Source organism: Petaurus breviceps, unplaced genomic scaffold, assembly GCF_028583685.1.
Source record: "Petaurus breviceps papuanus isolate PSGF00001 unplaced genomic scaffold, PetGlider_PUasm1.0 214, whole genome shotgun sequence".
NCBI classification, from domain to species: domain Eukaryota; kingdom Metazoa; phylum Chordata; class Mammalia; order Diprotodontia; family Petauridae; genus Petaurus; species Petaurus breviceps.
In genome coordinates, this window is record NW_027185863.1 from 3,140,305 (window position 1) to 3,156,761 (window position 16,457).

Genomic DNA, 16,457 nt, shown 5'->3' on the forward strand with positions numbered 1-16,457 from the left:
GTCTTGCCTCCTGAGTTCCTTCTGTCCTTACAAACCTTCATCTTACTGAACTTTCCCTGTGAAGAATGAAAAATATAATACTCTTGGAATCTCCCCTTAGAACTTAATTTAACAAACTTTGTTAGGTGCCAGTTATGGGCAAAATGCTGAGGCATTGGAGATACAGAGACAAGATTATAAACAGTTCCTGCCTTAAAGGAACTTATATTGTGCTGCAGTGATATTGCAGACATGCAAATATATTCATATATGCTAAGTTGGAAAGGAAGTGAGAACTAACCACTGAAGGGACCTAGGAAAGTTCCATGGAGGAGGTGGCCCTTTAGTTGATACTTAAGAGGGGTGAGGGGGAGAGAGTGAGAGCAAGGGAGAGGGAGAGCCTAGAGGGAGGAAGTGGGAGGGAGGAAGAAGGAGAGAGGGAGATGGAAGGGGAAGGGGAGAGGAGGAGAGGAAGGAAGGGAAGGGGAGAAGGGAAGAGGAGGAAGGAGAGATGAATATGAGAGAGAAGAGAGAGAGAGACAGAGAGAGAGAGAGAGACAGAGACAGAGACAGACAGACAGACAGAGAGAGAGAGAGACAGAGACAGAGAGAGAGAGACAGACAGACAGACAGACAGAGAGAGAGACAGAGAGAGACAGAGAGAGAGAGACAGACAGACAGACAGACAGACAGAGACAGAGAGAGACAGAGAGAGAGAGAGAGAGAGAGAGAGAGAGAGAGAGAGAGAGAGAGAAATCATTCTAGTCAAGGGGAATGAGTACCAAGTTTGTCTAGAATAGAGGTATATAAAGGGAGGCAATGTTAAATAAAACTGGAACGGTAGCTTAGGGCCAGATTGTGGAGTGTCTTAAATGCCAAACTGAGGGGTTTGTATATTTCCTAGAAGCAACATGGAAGCTTTGAGCAAAGGAGTACCATGGTCAGACCTGTGCCTTAGGATATGATTTTGATAGCTGTGTGGGGAATGGACTGGATAAGGAGAGAGACTAGAATCAGGAATATCAACCAAGAGGCTATGTCAGTGGTCTAGGGAAGAATGGATAAGGGCATGAATCAGGGTGCTGGCTAGTATGAATTGAGAGGAGACAATACAAGACACATCATGAGGATAGAACCATAAGAATTTTGCAAACGATACAACAGTGAGGGAGAGAGAAGCCTCTTAGAATAACGACAACAAACAATATTTTATGTGGCTCTCCAAGATTTACCAAACACTTTAGAGATATGTTCATGTGACTCCAGCATTATCATCCTGGGTGACTGGAAGGATAGTGGTGGTCTCAATAGAAATAAGTGTAGGAGAGAAACACATAATGAAAGAGATGTTGAGGTCTATTTGGGGAGGTAGAGATTAAGATGTTGATTGGACATTCAGTTGCAGCGAGGTGGCAGAGTGGATAGAGCGTTTGAATTAGGAAATAACAGATAGAAAAGTCAAAGGTAAGGACACATTTATCTTTTGTGCTCCAGATCATCATTATCTTTCTTACAATAAAGGACCATACTACTCACTAACACTTCTTGAACATAAAAGATGTGATTTGACCAGAGTAGAGTATGATGAGACTATTACTTCTATAACTATTGAGTGTTCAGGAAGACCTGAATTCAAATCCCGTATTGGACATTTACTAGCTTTGTCACCCTGGACATAGGACTTAACCTCTCTTAGCTTCAGGTTTCTTAGCAATAAAACGTGTATAATAACAGCAACTACCTCATAGAATTTTTGTGAAGATCAAATGAGATCATGTGAATAATCAATGAGTAAAATGCTTTGCAAATTGAGGGAGCTATCTATATGAATGCAAGATATTTTCATCATCAGGTAATTAGTGTTGCAGGAGTATAGTTCACAAGAAAAATTAGGAGTAGCTCGGGGAATAATTTATGTAAAGAGGAAGATCGAATCCGTAGGAACCAATGACATCATGAAGAGAGAATGTAGTAAAAGATGAGCAAAAGTTCATTGAAGGAGCCCTAAGAAACCCCTTTGTGTATCAGTCTGGCAATAAATCATTAACCAGCAATGGCACCTGAGAAGGATAGTCAGGTAAGGGGAGAACGGAAAGAGAACAGTCATGGAATTGAAGGGAAGAGAAAATAGTTAACGGTGTCAGAAGCTTCAGAAAAGCCAAGGAAGGTGAGGGCCGAGAAAAGACCTCTGGGTCTAGCATCTAAGAGATCTTTGGTAACCTTGCAAAGAGTAGTTTCAGTAGTGATGGAGTTAGAAGCAAGATGTTAAGGGGTTGAGAAATGAGTGAATAGTGAGAAAGTGGAGTCAATAAATATAGATGACTAGAAGAATTTGGCAGTGAAAGAAAGGCGAGATAAAAGCTTGATAGCTTGAGGGATTGGCAAGGTCAAAAGATTTTTTTTTAAGGACAAAGACCTCAGCATATATGTAATCAGTAGAGAAGTCACTTGAAAGGGAAAGAATAAAGATAAAAGGGAAAAAGAATGTTTGAAGATGATTTGGGCATGAGAAGATGATGTAGTCTTGGAAAGGAGAAAGGTCACCTCTTTTCTTAGGTCCTGGAAAGAAGGACAGTTGAAGATACGGACTGATTTAGAGACATGGAGCAAGGGAGAAGTAGGAAATTCATTATGGCTGGTCTAATTTTTTCAGGACAGTAGAAGGTAAGGTCATCTACTATGAGAAAACGACTGGAGTGGCATTCACTTCAATTCTTCATTTGTTAAATACTTATAAGGAACCATGCAAGGCATTGTGGACTTGGAGAGAGAGAAAGTTTTGAGAAATTTTTCAGTCATCACAGTATTGCAGGGAACAAACATAATAGACAATCGGTGAAGAGTATGTAAAAAGCTTGCTATACAGCAGTGAGGGCCCAGTTGAGCTTAAGTAATATATATTTATAATACACACAGTTGGTATAGTGCCTGACTTTGACTATCAGTGTTCAGGAGTAGGAAAGAAGAAGAGATATGATAGGGGTGAGAACTGATAAGGAATTAATGAATGTTGGGCAAAAACATGAAGGAGTCAAAGTCCAAACCAGTTAGCTATAGGGTCAAGATGGTGGAGAAAAGCCCAGAACAGAAACAACAGAATGGGAAAACAGAGGGATAGAAGATTTGGAAATCATGGTAAGAATGATCACAGAAGATTTGGGAGTTTATCATCATGGAGGTAAAATAATTTTGGGAAATGGTAGGATCTGTGGGATCATCCCTTTGGGAGGCTGTCAGAGCAGAGATAGAAGTCACAGAAATCAAACAAGTTGATGATCTCTAAGGGGCTGTTACCTTTCCCAGTTTCATGTGACTCACAAATAGCCATATATGCCTTCATCTATGATACAGAGAAAATGTATTGAACAAAACCGGGCCAAGGAGAAATCCACTTCCTTTCCAGGCTGACTTCAACTCATTTGATCAACATTCTTTTCATCTAGTTTTTCAATCGTTTCTGAATCTACTTAGCTATAGATTTAGAACCATGAGGTAATCTGCCCATCTCTTTCTACCTTTCGTCCTCCAGGAATATCATGAAAGATTTTGTCAAATTTCATGTTGAAAAACAAGTATATTATATCTATGGCATTCTCTTCATCTGCCCAGTCTAATAAGGCTGCCAAAAAGATAAATGTAGATATTTTGGTATGGGATGTTCTTTATAAAAAAGTTTTCTCTCTTTTGAATATTGACGAACCTTTCTGTTTGTTGTCTCGGGGTCTCTCAATTTCACCTAGTCTAAAAGTTCAGAAACTATTCATGGGCCTTACCCTACTGCTGCTTATCTGCTTGGAAATTTTGACCTGTTCCATTTCCAATGTGGAACTGATTGCCCTTCCTTAGCCAGATTAGTGCTTCCCTGCTCCTGGGGATTTTCCGTCTTTTTTGACAAACTTAGTGTAACCATCTGCTCAGCTTTAGCCATAATGTAACTGAAAACTCCTAAATTTAAGCAATTCACTAGCCTCAGCCTCCTCTCGGCTCACACACCTTTAATAGTATATTTTAGACTTTTGCAGGAAACCAAGTCAAGTTCACTGTGGCACAATTTGAAGTATCCACCTTTCCTTCCTTTAGAAAACCAGCACAATATGTGTCTCTCTCCAGGCCTGCTACATTTTCCCATTCTCCCTATTCTCTAAGGTCATTGACAATGGCTCCTTGTGACATCTCTAAGGTCCTTCAGTAATCTGATGCAAGTTCTTTGGGCAAGGTCCCTGGATCTTAGACATAGATATAAGAAGGGATCTTAGAGGCCATCTAGACCAATTCTCTCATTTTTACAAATGAGTCTCAGAGAGATTAAGTGATTTGTTTATGGTCACACAGTATCAGAAATGGTATCTGAACACAGGTTTTGCTGATTCCTGGTCTAGTATTCTATCCTCCATAGCACTGTGCCTTCAAGTTAAGGTGATAAATTTATTGAGAGCTGATAAATTAGGAGATAATAGGACCTATCTTGTTTCATATTCCTCTTAAAATGTTTATGTCTGTTCTTCCCAGATTGAAGATTATTCTCTGTGGTAGAAAGAACGCAAGCAAAACTAGGAGATGAGTAGTTATACAGTCTCTCCTATATTATACTGCGTGTATATATATGTATACATACACTACATATATACACACATGTGGGTATATACACATATGTATATATACATATACACATACACACTTACATATATATCTATATACCTATATATCTCCTTACCATCTCCCTGATATCATAGCATCTGCCCTTCCTGGTTTTTCCTTCTTGCCTCATTTTGCAGATGAGAAATCTGAGACTAAAGGAATTAACTACCTTGTCTAATATCATAGAGTCATTTAGTAACAGAGTTGAGACACTCAGTCTTGGCCTCCTGACTCCTAATCCAATCTTTCCTAACGCCATCCTGTTTTATTGTTATTGCAATCCAAATAATTAGTTTATATTAGTTTCCTTTTTCCTGGGTCTACCTGTGTTTTCATGAGAATATGGAAGTCCCTATACAGAAACAACACCAAGGCAGATCAGCAACTACTCTGTACCTCATAGTTCTAAAAAATTGCCTGGTTCATTAAAGGGTGAAGTCATTTAGTTGCTCAGGGTGACAAACTAGTGTTGTCAGAACCAAGACTTGAATCCAGGTCTTTCTGACTCAAAGACAAGCCCTCCATCCACTTATAAAGAGAGTGCATCTGGATTCCAAAAGAATTGATGGAAGCAGAGTTTATGTTGTATATATTTATTCACCCTATATAAAAAATGACTTTACAGCTGATTCTCCTTTACCATACAGATGGGGAGGATAGCAATCCTGCCCATATCTCTAATGGATATTTTGTCTCTGTTTTATAATGTTCTAATTGATGACCAAAGGACTTCAAGGGGCCTGAAATCATATTCTAGAACAACAGACTGGGTGTCAGAGGACCTCTGACCTAGTCCTGGCTCTACCCCTCCCCCACTAAGTCACTTCAACATTCTGGGTCTCAGTTTCCTCTTCTTGTAAAAATCACTTGAAAAGCATCTGTTTATCTTAAAATAAAGGTATTGTACAAAATAACCATTAAAGCCCATTCAGTTCTCAAGTTCTATGATTTAAATATTCAGATGCATCATGGGCTAGCCCATCTTGTGTATGAACCACTTCCCTCAATATGAATTATAGAAGAGGTATGGTCTTATAGAAAGGAACCCAATACTTGGACTCAGGAGGGACTCAGGCTTGAAATCCAGCCCTGACATTGGCTAGCTCTGTGACTGTAGTTAAGTTATATAACCTCTCTCAACCTGTTTCCTTATTAGTAAAATAGGGATACCACTCGTACTTTCTGACTCAGGATTGTTCTGAGGAAAGCATTTTGTAAATCTTTAGAGCACAGTTGTGAAGGTGAGTAGTAATAACTTCAGGCAGGAAACATCTTTTCTCTCTGTCTTGTGGCATGTACCATATACTGTCACCACTAAACAAATAACTCACACCCTTTTCCCTTGAGATTTTATCCTTTCTAATAGCTTCAGTCATCACCTCTGTAGATATGGAAAACTCCCAAAATTGTATCTTTGGTCTTCATCTTTCCTGCCTTTGAGTCTGACATTTTAACCTGCTTCTTGTGCATTCCCATTTAGATATCTTGCCATCACGTCAAATTCAACTTGTCTAAAAACAAAATGATCTTTCTCTCCTAAAACAGTGGCTTCTCTGGACTTCCTATTTCTCTTAGGAGTACCAACATTCACCTAGCCATTCAGGCTTACATATACCTTGAAATTATCCCTAGTTTTCCCATCCTCCCTCACCACACCTAACAAATCTTAGAGTGGTTCCTTTATAGTTTTTCCTCAGTTTTGTGCTGTCCTTCCTATTTCCATTTCCATTACCTTAACTTAGGCCCTCACTGTTATCTTATTTTACACTATTGTGATAGTTTTCAAAGAGGGCTCCCTACTTTAACCTCTCTCATCTATTCTACACACCACTACCAGATTAATTTTTTGTAGATGCCCTTCTTTTCTTTCAGTAACATCTTTAGTGGCTTCCTATTACCTACAAAGTAAAATCCAATCTTCCTGGAACAGTTCTCTGTAATCTGGTCTCAGTTTACCACTCTTACCTTAAATTCTAATCACATGAAAAGACAAATTTTAATATTCACTTGAAAATTTTGAGTTCCAAATTTTCTCCCTCCCTTCTTCACTTCCCCCCATCCTAAGAGGGTAAACAAGTTGATATAGATTATATATGTAAAATATATTTCCACATTAGTCATGTAGCAAAAGGAGAAACAGATCAAAAGGAAAAAATATGGAAAAAACAAAGAAAGTGAAAATAGTATGCTTTCATATGCATTCAGACTCTGTCAGTTCTTCCTCTGGATGTGAGCAGCAATTTTCCTCCTGAGTCTTTTGGATTTGTCTTGGATCATTGTATTATTGCTGGGAATAGCTAATAAATGAGTTGATCATCAATAAATATAGTTGATCAATGTACAAAGTTGCTTTTATGTGTACAATGTTCTCTGGGTGCTACTCATTTCATTTTCTTGCCTTAAATTTTACCATTTTCTTACATAAAAGTTCTGTTCTTCATTGATCTATCCCCAAAATATTTGCCAAATGCCTACTATGTAAGAAACCTTGTATTAGGCATTGAAAGAAATATCTCATTTTTCCAGTTACCCATTCTCAAAATGAAGTCATCTTTGGGGCATCCTTCACCTTCATTTAGGGGGAGCCAGAGTCAGCTCAAACTGTTCTGGTGAAATCCATCTGTTAAATTTTCAGTGTATTTATACCTTAGAAAGTGACAAACAACATAAATCAGGGCTTGATTTATTATTTTCTTGATTGTCTAGATTTGAGAAAATGATGGAGAAAATCTTAACAATTCAGACTAAACTTAAAAGTGTGTGTACTTTTTTTTTTTGGCAGAGTGGGGGAGGAGGGAGGAACTTGTTAAATACTTACTGGCACCCTTCAGGCCATTCTAGTTCACAATGATTTCTCCCTCCTCTGAACTCTTACATCATTTGTTTGGTGTCTAGCATATGGCATTTTGTAATCCTAATTGCTTTTGGTCCAGACTTGTTTTTTTTTGGGGGGGGGGGAATCTCCTGGTGTGGAAACTCCCTCTATTAATATAGATCAACAATTCCTCTATGACTTCAGTCTTAAAAAGTCACTTGAGGCTCTGAGAGTTTAAAAGACTCACCCATGGTCACATGGCTAGTGTGTGTCAGATATAGAATTTGATCCCATATCTTCCTGACTCTGAGGTAATTATTTCTTTATCTGCTGTGACATGCTGCTTACATAATGTTATTGTTATTTTTATTTTATCATTATTACACACACACACACATTTTACCAAACCTGTGATTTCATTGGTATAAGGAACTCCTACCAGTGCAAAAAAAGTACCTGCTCTTCAACTTTCAATCTAGTCTAACCTGACAAACATTTTATAAAGTAACTACTATGTGCAAGGGCTACAAAGACAAAAGACATAACAAGCATCCTCTTTCCTTAGGGGCTACCTTGGGCAGCTACATGGCACAGGGGCTAGAGTGCTGGGCTTGGAGTCAGGAAGACTCATCTTCTTGAGTTCAAATCTGGCCTCAGATACTTCCTAGTTGTGTGACCCTGGGCAAGTCATTTAAGCATGCTTGCCTCTGTTGCCTCATCTGTAAAATGAGCCAGAGAAGGAAATGGTAAACCAAACCCAAATGGGTTCATGAAGAGTTGGACATGACTGAAAAAAAAAAAGCCCAAACACAACCTAACCTCTTTCCTTCCTCTCAAGGGATTTTACATTTTTGGGGGGAGGGTTGAGGGAGATATAACATATACACAAATCTGAATAGGTGGGAGATAATACTAACAGCTCAGGGAAACTAGATGATTAACTATTCCTTGATGGCAGGAACTCTTATCTCATGGATCTCTTTGTATTCCTAGCATCCACTATGGTGCCTTGGTCCTAGTAAGTACTCCATAAATGTTCATCAATTTTTAATGGTACTTATAAGGATGATCAAGTTCAGAAAATACTGAATTAGATTGAAAGTAAATATGCCAAGAAACTTTAATTAAAGGGTTCCCAGGAATCTTTAATTCCCCTTTTTGCTGTCAGAAAATGAAAAAAACTGAATCAAAATTCATATAACCTTGAACTGAATATGTAAGTAAAAGGTTTCATTTTGGAAACAGCCTGAAAATAAATAAATGCTTTGACTTCTATTTTGATAGCACACTAAACACTAACCATAACTGCTTGCAAAACCTCAAATAGTTCTACAAATATGATACAGACATTCTGGCTCTACCTGGCTATATTTGGGAAATACTGGAAAACACTTATTTGTTAGATGAGTATTTGAAAGCAAATCTCTTCCACATGGGAACCTGTTTGATTTAGTCTGAAAAAAAAACCCTTATTTTTTAAAAGATTAGAACCAAATGAATGCTTGTATAAGGGAATATCGTTATGAGATTAGCTTCTGAATAGGACTTCCCTCCTTTCAACAGTTTTTACAAGCCAGGAAGAGATCTGCCTTCCTCTCTCTCCTTCAGAAAGAAGAAAACCAAGGTTTTTCATATCATTAGGTAATAGAAATGATTTTTTCTGTCTTTGGTTTCTTATATTAAGGGGAAGTTGCTTTAAGCTTTTTGAAACAGGGTCTCAGATTAGGATAATGAGAATTATATGACAGAAATAAATTATTAAATTTTGGACTGAGTTTTAAAGAGAGGTTGTAGAATTTGTCAATGTTGTTTTGGCATAGGAAAATTACTGCCTGTTATAAGAAGTGATTGGGGAACCTCGGAATTGGTGAATTTCCATGGATCTGGATTTCATCTTGACTGCTTGCCCAGGGACATTCACAGAAAACTCCTGATGTATTCATCAGCACCTTGGGGTGCGGAGAGTTGAGTCAACAATATGTGATCAAGTGTCTGAGGGCTCAAACTTTTATTGAAGAAATGTTCTTCCTGAACTGAGTCTATAAGAGATGTGCAAATGATCCTGCCCTTTCTCTCATTTTAGGCAAATTTTTTCTTCCTTGGAATTTCAGTAAGACAGTAGAGGGGCTTTCTCCTTGTTCTTGTAGACCAAAGAGGGAAGGAAAGGTTGCTTTAGCAATCATCTGTCTTCTCTGATCCCAATCCCTCCATGCTCAGTTATTAGTTATCTTCAGCTCAACCCCCTTGTCAATGGGACCCAATCAGCAGTTCCCTGGGCCTGTCCTCAGCACAGAGCCAAAGTCCAGCTTCAGAGGAGGTGCTCTAGTCCAGTAATTCAGGGTTTACCTGTTCGTCTCTGGTTTATTTTTTATCTTGATTTTGATGCTTGCTGACCAAAGATAGGACAGATGAGATAATTTCTCAAACCTCCTCATGGCCCTAAGCAAAATTTGCTCTGATTTTTATTATACATCTGAAAATCTAGTCTATTTTGGTTTCATATATAGAAGTGATGATAGAGATTGAAATTTCATTTGTATAGCAAACTCCCAGGGGAGTAAACTCCCTCTATCAATTCACATTGGCAGCTTCTCTCCAACTAACAGACTTAGAATCTTGACTAGTGCACTGAGATGTTAAGTGACTTGTTCAGACATGAAGCCAGTATGTGTGTTAAGGGTAGTACTTGAAACCACTGTTCTTGGCTTTGAATTGGGCTCCCATACAGTAGTAATGATTTTGGGGGAAATGGGTTACCTCCCCCCATCTCTATTAAATTCTATCAGCCTCTTCTTACCTGACTACTCTCAAGCTACTTTCTTCCCCATCAATAAACATATGATTTCATCCTCAAAATTAAACTGTTAGTGGAGGATAGAAGAGAGAAAACAACTTGCACATTGATGATGATGCATTAAGATGGTTTGTGCTCGATGGCTAGTTACTTGATAGAATCATTGCTTTAGATACATGCAAAGTATACATCTATTAAATAAAGGTACTATTCCTAAAAAGCATGACCCAGTACACCCTACCCAGGTTTTCTGGGTGCTTTAACTACTCTGTAATCAAAAAACTGTTAAGCAAATTATAGCTAGTCAATCAGCACATAGCCCTTCACCAAAGGCAATGCAAATGGAAGATTAAGGCTACTTTCACAAAAGGTCAAATATTAGGATTACTAGAACCATCCTTTAATCCCTTTGTGGCATTCATTTACTCCCTTTATTTTAGTCCCTTTTCTGAAATAGAAAGTAACATGTTGGGGCGGCTAGGTGGCAGTGAGTAAAGTGCTGGCCTTGGAGTCAGGAGGACCCCAGTTTGGTTACAGCCTCAGACACTTAGAGTGTAACCTTGGGCAAGTTACTTAACCCTGATTGGCCTCCAAAAAAAAAAAGAAGTCCTGACCTGGCATGATTGTCTTCTTGCACTCCGAACATTTGGAAGAGTACTCATTGGAGTAACACTCAGTACAAAGGAGATGTTCATCTTTGGCAGCAAAAGGCTTGTCCACCAGAGAGTTCTTGCATTGGAAGCAGTGAAAGCAGTTCTCGTGCCAGTGCCGATCCTTGTAGGACAGATCCTGCAGAATCCCAAACCACAAAGGAAATGGTGAATATATTTGGCAGAATTAAGAGTCAAGGAACCCTGAAGACATATGGGCACAATTCCTTTTTTTCTTTTAATTTTTCTATTAAAACCTATATACATAATAATAAAAGAAAAAGAAACACATTATATACTTATATATTAAAACTTAAATATAAAATAAGAAAAGAGAAAAAAAAAACATGTCATGCACACACCAAAATGTAAGAGAGGATTCAAAATATATAGCAATAAATTTCCATTTCAAGAAAGCCTATATATATATACTACGTATTGTGTTGAAAGCTGTCCATCTTTGCTTCTTTGTATGTTTTCTTTTGTTCTCTGCTGTACACTTTTTACTTTGTTTTTTCCCCCCTTCCTCCAATCCAGGCTACAATTAAGCATGTTTATATTTATATTTAGATATACACACATATACATATATAAACATATGCTTTCCCTACTAGATCCTACTCCTAAGCTTTGTTTTTATGTATCTCTTATTTCCTATCCCTCTGACTCCTCTACTTTACTTCTACTCTATACCTTGCCCTCCTATTACTTAACCTACCCTGCCTCCAACAATCTCTCCGTTATCCTCCCATTTCCATAAATCTAAACACCTAACTGGGGTTTATTGTGAAAACCTGCAGTGTAAAACAATCAAATATCCAGTATCAGGACAGACATTGATTATTATTATTATTTTTTAAAATCTTGCCCTACCTGATTGCAGAAGAGAGAGTAAAATTGTTCACTTTTGGGTGCATTTAAAATAACACTTTAACTCTGACCAACCACCATTCTAGGAGATCAGTGATGATCTATAATCACCTACTGACAGAGTAGTATTGAATTCAAAATGCAGAATGACACATACATTTTTTGACATTGTCAATATAGGAATTTGTTTTTCTTGACTATGCTTATTTATTACAATGAGTTTGCTTCATTTTTTATTTTTAAAAATAGCAATAAAATTTATTTATTTAAAAAGTAAATAGCAATAAAATTTATTAATTTAAAAAAGAGAAATAAATTTTTTTATTTAAAAAATAAATAGCTCAAATCCCACCTTAGATGCTTAATGCTTACTAGCTTTGTGACCTTGGACAAGTCACTTAACCCCAATTGCCCTGCCCTCCCCCCTCCCCAAAACAAAAAACAACCCCAACAACAAATAAAAAATAAATAGAAATAAAATTTATTGAAAAATAAATAGAAATATAATTTATTCACCTAAAAATAAATAGAAAAGAAAATAAATGTTTGCTAATTGAAAAAATAAGTTAAAATTTAAAAATCAAATAGCATCTTAGTTGGATTTTTGTGATGCTGTCACAAAATAGGCAGCATTTTGCTTAGGAGTCTCATTTTTTTAGCAAACATAATGTATCAGTCTTCATGATGGATAACAACCTCTATGCTGACTGACAATTAAGAATGCATTTTTCATGTTTGGAAGGACCAATAATGCTCTTTGGGGCCAAAAAGCAAAGGTAATTTACTAAATTACATGCCAATGTCTTGAAAGAGCTAATGTATAATCCAAAAGTTAGAACCAATTCTGTTCTGTCTTCCTCTTATGATTGATATTTTTTACATCATTTTTCCCTTTGGGTTTTTATTCACAACTGACCAGAAGCTATTTATTATTGAAGAAGAGACAGAATTATGAACTAGAGACAAGTTCTCCCCATGATGCTTTGTTTCCTAGGCTACCCAAGCTAGTAGGCAGTAGGACTGTGCAATTAAGGTTGCCTATCAAAAATATCCTTCTCAAGGAATTTCTGTTACTGAAAATTAACAGGAAGCATGTGGAGAAATAGCCATGTGCAAGAAGGTACCCCAAAACAACCCACTTTCCCTACCCCTCTCAGAAATAGAAGGTGTCTAGACATGGTGGTAAAGAGGACAATTTCAGTCTCTGACACTACTTCACTTCCCTAAGCCTCAGTTTCCTCAAATGTAAAATGAAGGGAATGGATTAGATGGTCCCTGAGGTCCCTTTCAGCTCTATGAATTGCTGACAGAAAATGCTAGAGTGTGAAATGTTGAATTGTATTGACACTTGGAGACCAAAGCATTAATTTGGATGAGCCTATGGACCTGAAATCAGAACAGAACTATCTTGCTGAGATATAAACTAAAGCAAATCCATAAATGCATTTTGTCCTGATCTATAGCCCAAACCAGAGGCTTATTTACTGAGGTTTGACCATCAGGTTATGCCTTTTTTCCAGTCCCAAACTCATGAAGACTGTCTAGTAGGCATGAAAATGGGGATCAGCATTGGTCCTGGGAGCACCATACCAAAGAAATCACAGATCTTTTGATCAAGGTAAATCAACCTAAAGTTAGTTGGTTTGCTTTTCACTTGCAATTTGGTTTAATTCAAGCAGTTTGAAAGATGTTAACCCTCTTTAAATAATTGATGCATTTACCTGCTGTAGCCGTGTGTACTCCAAGATAAAGAGTTGAACTCTGAATCTGGAAGGCACTGGACCAAGTCCAGTTTCTGATACATACGGTCTGTACTACCATGGGCAAGACACTTAATCTCTCTGTCAGGTAACTCTCTAAGACTCTAAATTAAAGAGCAGGTACAAATCCATATAGATAGAAGAAGCTTCAGGAAGAATCTCTCTCTACCAGTGAAATCATAGTACTATCCATTCACCTCTATCCCCTTTCTAGACACTTATGAAGTGTGGCATACTGGATAGATGACTGGCCTTGGATTCAACAAGACCTGTGTTCAAATGTTACCTTTGATACATACTAGCTATGTGACCCTTGGCAAATCACTGAACCTTTCAATGCCTCCAGGCAATTCTAATAGTGTGAATGCCCGATTGTTTCCCCACCAAATATTTGTTAAACCAACAAAATCATAGGTCTGTACCAAAAAAAATCAAAGAAACAAATCCATTACTCAACAATTATGTATATGGACATATACCTGAAAGGATAAGCCAAGGTCTTGATTTTCATATTTTCCTTCTTTCCACTTTGTAAACCTCTTTTACCCAACATTTGGAAGAAGATTGCTAAGATGGCCATAAACCTGTGCCAAATCATTTTTGTAGGCATTTGTTTTCATGATATCTCACTGTACCTTTCCACCTCTCAGGATCCCTAAATTCCTTTGAGGCTCAGCTCTAGAGTGATCTCCAGTAAGAGATGTCATTGGTCCTCATCGAACATGAAGGAAGGCCAACCTTCAAGGGACCTTTCTTGGTTATCCCCATAGTTGTTGATGTACACTCCCCCTCCAAGTCACTTTCCTTTTATTTCGTATAAATCCTTCATATTTTTATCTATGACCACACTGTACCATCTTTACTAGAATTTAAGCTCCTTGAGTGTTTCATATTTGTATTTGCAAACACAGCACCTAGTCCAATTCCTGGCACATAAAAAGCACTTAAATGATTACTAATTGGTGTATTTTCTTGTCCAGATCAGAGTTATCCTCTGCATACCCTGAGTTCCTCTGAGATCAATAAAAGCATCATGTATCATGATAACTAGAAAGAAAACATGGTGAAACACCTGGTCCTTGTTCCTCTTACCACAAACAAAAAAAAGGGAAAAAACATGGCAGGCTAGACATTTGGAACATCATGATGCAGTGTGGTATTTTACCAAATGGAGGTGAATACAAACTCCTTCAGCATTGCCTTCTTGACCATAACACATCAATAGACATCTATCTACCCAGAAGAGGTTTCGGGTAGTTTGGGTCCTGCCCTCATCTATCCTATGTGTTTAGGAAGAAACCCTCACAGATATTTTCCTTTATCTGCATGTTATCAGTATGTCCTGATGTTTGTATTTCCTTTTTCTTTTTCCAAAATTGTTTTGTATAATGAACTCCGTTTTCCAAAGTTCTGAAACAACCAAAAATCTTAAACCTTTCAGTATCACATTTTGCAACAATTCATTCAATTCATTTCCAATCCCTCCCCCAACAAAGGAAGTTGATAAAAACCAGTCTCAGGGGAGCAATCTTTTTTTTTCCTTTTCTATCTTTTAATAGAAAAATGCAAGTTAGATCCAATTGGGAGGAATTGTTTTTGTTTGTCTAGAACTCTGACACTGGTGTTCTAGAAAATGGAACGATAAGCTTTCTTTATTAATATCTTCCATGACATGAAAAATATACACATTTCTTGTTATTTTTTTTCCTTGTCTTCTCCCCTGGTCTCACCTACAATCCTCCCCATCTCCCAAGTTCACTATTTGATTTTCTGGATGAGATTGGTATGTGGATTGTTTTCTGTTATAACTCCCCCCAGCCCCAACACACACAAATAGTGTTCAATTAGTCACTCTTTCCCTGGGTAGATTTCTTTAGGCAGCAATCAAAATCTGATTCAGAATCTTGATGTGAGGGGGAAAAAAACCTGAAAACTAAATGATAGCTTTCTGTCTTTCCCAGCTGACTATGTATTCTGTAGGTATAGACTAAAGAATATGAAGGAATTTTGGGGAAATGAACTACAAAATAGCTCTAGTTTATTGTAACAAGAGGGTGTAATAAAATGGAAAATGCCCATTTGGTCCTTCCTTGGTCGCTCTGCTTTTTCTAGTTCCTTCTCTTGAGTCATTAAAAAAAAAAAAAGATGCTAACAGATCAGAGAAACAGTAGAATTACATACAATCCCCGTCTTCTCTCTGGCCTCTTTGATATCATGTTCAATCAGCTTTTAAATATCAGGCAAATTAACTGTGTTTCTCTCTCTGCTCTTCAATACTCATGCTGTACTTTTAATACACCTCCACCTAGCTGTCATATTTGTTATTTGTTCAAGCTGAATATGCCAAAGTTCTCTTTACTTCTTTTAGGACTACTTTCTAATTGGTAAGTGCCAACTGTGAAATACTGCATTCTGGAGCTAGTCATGCAGAAGGGACCCATGCTTCTATCTTTCTGAGGCAGTATGACTACAGTGGAAGTCCATGATCATGTATAATTTTTTAGTTCTTACTGAAGCCATAAGAAAAGCATCAGGATCCTAATATTAGGGAATGTGCTTTCCTTTATCAGAGACCCTAACCCCTCCAACTCCTCAGGGACCTAGGAATGGTTTTTTTTCAGACTGTCTTCTGTGCTTCTAACCCCACATGGTTTCACCACTGAACTGTCCTCTCTCTGTGCTGCTGCTCTCTTGCCCTGCTCAACTGTTTTCTGCTTCAAGTGAAAAAGATCTTAATTATAGTTCTGCTGTTTTCATTGCTAATTTAATTTCCCCCAATTGCCAGTCACTTCACAATCTTCCCTTATTCTTTCATTTCATTACATTAATATCAGTGTAATGGGAAACCTGGTTGCACAGAAGATAGAACTCTGGGCCTGGAGTCAGGAAGACCCCAGTTAAAATCCAGCCTCAGATACTTATTACTAGCTATGTGACCTTGGGCAAGTTAC

General features: G+C 37.7%; 1 protein-coding gene across 2 annotated transcripts in view; it reads right to left on the reverse strand.

Moving 5' to 3' along the window:
* Positions 1-16,457, reverse strand: part of FHL2 (four and a half LIM domains 2) — a 73,560-nt gene that overhangs the window by 14,901 nt on the left and 42,202 nt on the right. For both annotated transcript variants that reach the window (XM_069093968.1, XM_069093967.1), the window contains exon 3: positions 10,841-11,015. In XM_069093968.1, the coding sequence (XP_068950069.1) occupies positions 10,841-11,015 (175 nt within the window). The remainder of the gene's footprint in view (positions 1-10,840; positions 11,016-16,457) is intronic.